Genomic DNA, 7,044 nt, shown 5'->3' with positions numbered 1-7,044 from the left:
TTAAAGGCACTCATTAAGCCATAAATAAAACTTAGAACATATGTAATTAAATGTACTGTATATTGCACACTACTAATTCCATTATTTTACTTTTAGATTTGTGTGTATTGCTGTGACTTGTTAGATACTACTGCACTGTTGGAACTAGGAACACAAGCATTTCGTTACACCCGCAATAACATCTGGTAAATATTTGTATGTGACCAATAACATTTGATTTGATTTGATTACTAGTACATAATCAGTCTCTAGAGAATAAGTGCTGTGCATACTTTTGTAAAGTGCTTTATTAACCAATGAGGCCCGAGGGGGTGTGGTCTATGGCCAATATACCATGGCTAAGGACTGTTCTTACGTGGACTGCCTGGACACAGCCCTTAGCCGTGGTATATTGGCCATATATCACAAACCCCCGAGATGCCTTAATGCTATTATAAACTGGTTACCAATGTAATTAGAGCAGTAAAAATACATGTTTTGTCATACCTGTGGTATACCGTCTGATATACCATGGCTGTCAGCCAATCAGCATTCAGGGCTCGAACCACCCAGTTTATAATACCCAATATACCACGGCTGCCAGCCAATCAGCATTCAAGGCTCGAACCACCCAGTTTATAATACACATCAACTGACTGATGTCAAAATCATCACAGTGGAGACTGGTGGGAGGACCTATAGGAGAAAGAACTCATTGTAATAGCTGGAATGGAATATATGAAACAGAATCAAACATGTGGATTCCATATATTTGATACTGTTCCACTTATTCCATTCCAGCCATTACAATGAGCCCGGCCTCCTATATCGCCTCCCACCGGCCTCCTCTGAGTCATCAATCTTATTGACAACTTGTTTCAGGAAGGCAAGTATTGCTGTTTTCGTAATCAAAGTTTGGACACACCTACTCATTCAAGGGTTTTACATTGTAGAATAATAGCGAAGACATCAAAACTATAAAATAACACATGTGGAATCATGTAGTAACCAAAAGAGTGTTAAACAAATTCTTCAAAGTAGTCACCTTTTGCCTTGATGACAGCTTTGCACACTCTTGGCATTCTCTCAACCAGCTTCATGAGGTAATCACCTGGAATGCATTTAAATAAACATGTGTGCCTTCTTAAAAGTTAATTTGTGAAATGTATTTTCTTTACATCTCAACATCAACTCTTCAGATGAGACTGTGTGCATCAGGCCTTCATGGTCGAATTGCTGCAAATAAACCACTACTAACAGACACCAATAATAATAAGAGACTTGCTTGGGCCAAGAAACATGAGCAATGGCCATTAGACCATGTGGAAATCTGTCCTTTGGTCTGATGAGTCCACATTTTTGATTTTTGGTTCCAACCACCTTGTCTTTGTGAGATGCAGAGTAGGTGAACGGATTATCTCCAAATGTGTGGTACCCACATGAAGCATGGAGGAGGAGGTGTGATGGTGTGGGAGTGCTTTGCTGGTGACAGTTTTGGTGATTTATTTTGAATTCAAGGCACACTTAACCAGCATGGCTACCACAGCATTCTGCATTGATATGCTATCCCATCTGATTTGTGCTTAGTGGGACTAAGTGCAAATCAGGACAATGACCCAACACACCTCCAGGCTTTGTAAGGGCTATTTGACCAAGAAGGACAGTGATGGAGTGCTGAATCAGATGACCTGGCCTCCACAATCACCCGACCTCAACCCAATTGAGATGGTTTGGGATGAGTTGGACCGCAGAGTGAAGGAAAAGCAGCCAACAAGTGCTCAGCATATGTGGGAACTCTTTCAAGAAACAGTTCATTGCAGTGTTGAGCAACTCAATATATCCAATGCCATTTCTGCATGGTCATTGTTTGTGTAACCGCTGATAATATAAATGTTCATGTTTGAAGTTTAGCATGCATATGGGTTGCCAATGCCATGCTTTGACATCATGCATTTATAAATACATATCATAGTATAAACTATACCTAAAGTGTGTTAATGTAATGGTTCATTTGTTAATTAATTGATGGCATTAACCAAACATTTTCCAAACAATTCCTAAATCCAATTGAGTTATGTCCATATCAAATACATGGAAAGGAATGAAGAGAACTACAGTACAAGAGAAATGTGAGAGTCACTAGAACTATCTGCCCTACATGTATTGATACATGATACCAGTGTTTCATTGTTTCGGCACACTACTGTATACCATGCAAGGCCACCGACAGCTAAATGTTGGAATAACGCTTCAATCAACAACGGTGCAAAGAGGTGTGACACTTTGTCCTTTCCTCTTTTGATTGCTTTCTATCAATCAGCGTGTTCTTGATGCTATTGCGCGAATCAACACATTTTCATATGATGTAATACATTGTGTGAGCTAACATGCAACTACTGTTCCTTTTTCTTTTGCATACAAGTAACCGTTTGATGGGATTATTTTCCTGAAATACATACAAAGGTAAAGATGAAGGTGTATATAGGATAGGGTTAGGGTTTGGTCTACATATTGTGACATTTTGACCTGATATCATATCATAACATGCCATGACTTAGTTCTTTTTTTAACTACAGTTCTGTGAGGCATACAGATTGAAGTCATAAGCAATGTAGCTAACCTGCTAAAGTAGGTAGTTAGTATTAGATAGATGGTGTGATAAAATGACTGCATTATTAGATAGATGGTGTGATAAAAAGACAGCATTATTAGATAGATGGTGTGATAAAACGACTGCATTATTAGATAGATGGTGTGATAAATAACTGCATTATTAGATAGATGGTGTGATAAAACTACTGCGGTGTCCACAACTGATGGATTTGCTGACAGCATATTGTGCACTCAATGGTGTCCCCATGTCTCCTTCCAGAAGTGCTCTTACAGAAAGTCCTTGGAGATCATGCCAAGATCTATATAGAGACTGCTGAATATGGCAGGCTGATGAATGTCGCAAAGCATACCATGAAAACGAGTTTTAACATGAGCCTTGATCCAAGGGTGTTTTTCGTACTTAAGTCTTTGACAATGTACAGTAATGCAGTTCAAAGTGTAATTAATATTTTGAGTATTTGTAAGATGATTTGAAAGGCAACAAGTTGCCAAATACATCTGCTTAGGATTTAAACGGTTATAATCATACTACATGCACAAGGTCTGTCCAGAGCCAACTCTAAATGTAATATGCTGTAATTGTGTTCATATTATCTTAATTACACTTTGACACATCCACATGCTGATCAGTCAGGCTGATAACTAATATTACTTCCTTATTTTGAATATTGTGAATGAGATGTATAGTATAGCCTACTACGTGGACCAACGCTGCAATGAATAGAGTATAAAATACTGAGACAAAAATAATATCAGTGCATTTTGGAATATGTTAGATTTCTCAGTTTGTCATGTCCTTGGTTATAATCACTTAAATGATAAACCCATTACATGCCATTCTTGTCATTCTGCAAGCTACCATTGATTGTGTTAATGTTAAGAGAGGGTGTGCTACCATACTCATACTTGTTTGCGTCGGTTATTTTCTGAGCTGCTTCTGCTGCATCGTCAATCACTTGTTTCTCTGCTTGCTCTGTCTCCCGGTGGTAGAAATAGTTAAAGTTGGAGACGATAACAGGGACGGGTAAGGCGATGGTCAACACGCCGGAAATGGCGCAGAGAGTCCCCACCATTTTGCCTCCCAAAGTAGTAGGACACATGTCCCCGTATCCCACAGTGGTCATTGTCACCACAGCCCACCAGAACCCGTCAGGGATACTGACAAACTGTGTGTGGGGCTCGTCCACCTCAGCAAAGTAGATGGCACTAGAGAACAGTATGACTCCAATAAAGAGGAAGAAGATTAGCAGACCCAGCTCCCTCATACTAGCCTTCAGGGTCTGGCCCAGGATCTGGAGTCCCTTGGAGTGTCGCGACAGCTTAAAGATCCGGAAGACTCGCACTAGACGGATGATGCGTAAGATGGCCAGTGACATGTTTTGGCTGGAGTTGATGTCTTCATCTGGTGTGGTGTACAGCTCTGTAGCCATGGTTACGAAATAGGGTATTATAGAGACAATGTCAATGGTGTTCATAATGTTGTGGAAGAAGTCACTTTTGCTGGGGCAGACCACAAAGCGTACGCCAAGCTCAAAGCAGAACCAAATTATGCAGATGGTTTCCACAATGAAAAAGGGGTCTGTGAAATAGGCAAATAAGTCTTTTTGGACTATAGGAGGACCCTCCTGGGTTCCATTGACACCCAGGGAAAAGGTGGTGATAAAGTCTACGTCGTCACGGAACTCTGGCAGAGTCTCCAGGCAGAAAATGAAGATAGAGATGACAATGACAAAAACAGACACCAAGGCCACTGACCTAGCTGCACTGGAACTCTCCGGATACTCAAACAGGAGCCAGAACTGCTTGTGGACCTCGTTAGTGGGCAACAGCGGCTCGGGTTCTGTTATGAACCCCTCAATTTCACGGAACTGTTCCATAGCTTCTCTTCCTAACTCATAGAAAACTATCTCTCTTGCGAAAATCTCTAAGGGGACGTTGGCCGGTCTTCGGACTTTGCCCCCAGACTGATAGAAGTACAAGATCCCATCGAAGCTGGGACGGTTCCGGTCGAAAAAGTACTCGTTCTTCATCGGGTCAAAGTATTCCATCCTTTTCATGGGGTCTCCCAGCAGGGAGTCTGGAAACTGCGATAAAGTTTTGAGTTGTGTCTCGAACATCATGCCTGAAATATTGATGACCACTTTCTGATCCCCGTCCTCCACTCCCAGTTTCTCCCCAAACAGGTCTTCTTCGTTATCACAGCACTCCTGAACCAACTTACTGAAGACACTGTCGGTCGGCGAGCCTTCACTGTTCATCAGGAGTTGGAAGTTGGACAGCAGACTGTTGCAGCTAGACGGGTCTTTAGTAGTCAGTATAGGAGTTGTAGAGGGAGAAAACCCCTCTGGCCTGGTCTGGTGCCCACGGTGCTGTGATGGATTTGGTGACATCACACGATTGGTGACAGGGTTCTGATCAGGCGCTGCCTCTGAAGTGGGTGAAGTGGGGTACCCCGAATCACCGGGGACACCCATGTTGATGCCGATATCATCCATGTTCTCAAAGTTAACCAGTGGCACCTCCATCACTGTCCCTTTGCCAGGGCACTCCTGTGTTCCTCAGCCTGGCTCAGTGCGATGGGACTGGGGTGATGCCACAACCAGTCTGAAGATCCAGCCACGGTCTTCTTAGTCCTGTAGAACATTGAGACAGGTGTATTCAACAGGTGTATTCAACAGGGTGTTCTGATTCAGATGTCAGCTTCTCGTAATCTGCAAAATAAGATAAAAGAAGAGGTAGGGTTAGTTCCCATCTCCTGCCTCTTTGTGACTGTAAACAAGACATCTCTCAGGGATGGGCAACTGGAGTGCCGCATGCATCTCTCCGCCCCATGGCAAAATGTATAGAATTGCAGAAAACCTGCTTTAAAGGTGCATTATTTTATCTGTGCCCCATGGCAAAATGTGTAGAATTGCAGAAAACCTGCTTTAAAGGTGCAGTATTTTATCTGTGCCCCATGGCAAAATGTATAGAATTGCAGAAAACTTGCTTTAAAGGTGCAGTATTTTATCTGTGCCCCATGGCAAAATGTGTAGAATTGCAGAAAACCTGCTTTAAAGGTGCAGTATTTTATCTGTGCCCCATGGCAAAATGTATAGAATTGCAGAAAACTTGCTTTAAAAGGGCAGCATTTTATTTGCGCCCCATGGCAAAATTAGTAGAATAGCAGGAAATTAACTTTAGAACTAAGCTTTTTGTCTCTGCCATCAAGATGGGGCCAGTACAATGTTTTGCCCGCGAGGTATGTGTGTGGGGGTGTTAAGTTGTTTAACTGCACAAATCAGTTGGCAGCATGTGTGGGTATGGATGTGTATCATAACCTCACAGCTCAGTCTGCGATAATGGACCAGAACTCCATTGCACTTCAGTAATAAATTACTCACAACTCAAAAAACTCAATTTATCTTCATGTTCAGAGTTACACCTGTATGGTACATCTTGTAATGTCGTTACATGGTTTAGATTTTTCCATTATGGAATTTTTCATATCAAACATTGAAGAAAAGCAGCTTGGGAAGGCCCTTTGTTGTTAGACATGTAACCATACGCTGACGTACGCTTTTAAACTGTGACCGCTGTCTCCACTTGACATCCAGGGCCATGCACATGCAGAGATTAGCTACTGGCTCCCTGACAGATACCACTGCAGGCTTTGGCAGCAGGTAAAAACCTCACTTGATATCACATTGATCTTAATGACATTTGAGGTCATATCATTTACACTGTGTATGGACCAAGGAGGAAGGTGGATATGTGCAACAAAAATATATCTATTGACTATTCTTAGGGGTCATAGAGTTTGCCTGAAATGTACACTCCATGAGTGTTTGCTGAAGTTGGAATCTACCAACTTGAAGGTTCATGTTATTGTTAAAAACAAACCAAAAAGCTATCTATTTATATGTGTGTGGTCTGTGCTGTGCTCAGGTTAGTGTTTTTCTTCATACATCTTGTTCTGGAGGCAATTTTGCAGAATGCTCACTAGCTGGCACAGCCACAAAGTCATAAAATCTGACTTTAAAACTAACCCTAACCTTAACCTTAACCCTAACCTTAACCACACTGCTAACCCTAATGCCGAACCCTAACCATATATTAACAGCAAAAAGCTAACACATATATTTTTCTATTGTAATTTTTACAATATTACCAAATTTGACTTTAAAGCTGGCCCATCTAGCGGAAACACTCAGTTCTGCCTCAAGGACAAAACTCATCCCAATAAACGTCAACCTGCGTGCTGTACCATGGATTGCCTATGGCAAACTTTTAACTATATTTTTAAGTCCATTTCCTATTGTTCAGACAAGCTGTTTTCACTTTGTTGAAGAGGGATCAGAGAGAATAAGAGAGAGAGGTGAATAGCTTGTGTTAGAGGAAAGCTCAGACCGGAGACATGTCAGATATTCCCTATTGACATGAGCGTGTGTGCATGAGCGTGTGCATGTGTGT

General features: G+C 41.7%; 1 protein-coding gene across 1 annotated transcript; it reads right to left on the bottom strand.

Annotated features, from left to right (window-relative positions):
• On the bottom strand, positions 1 to 5,283 carry LOC106566035 (potassium voltage-gated channel subfamily A member 10). The gene has a single exon (XM_014133842.3). It carries the CDS (start codon positions 5,115 to 5,117, stop codon positions 3,420 to 3,422), a length of 1,698 nt encoding a protein of 565 aa, XP_013989317.1. The 5' UTR covers positions 5,118 to 5,283; the 3' UTR covers positions 1 to 3,419.
• Positions 5,284 to 7,044: the final 1,761 nt, after the last annotated feature.

This window comes from Salmo salar, chromosome 12 (genome assembly GCF_965601325.2).
Source record: "Salmo salar chromosome 12, fSalSal1, whole genome shotgun sequence".
In the NCBI taxonomy this organism is placed as follows: domain Eukaryota; kingdom Metazoa; phylum Chordata; class Actinopteri; order Salmoniformes; family Salmonidae; genus Salmo; species Salmo salar.
Note: the sequence above shows the minus strand (reverse complement) of the source record. Positions and strands in the feature narration are given on the sequence as shown.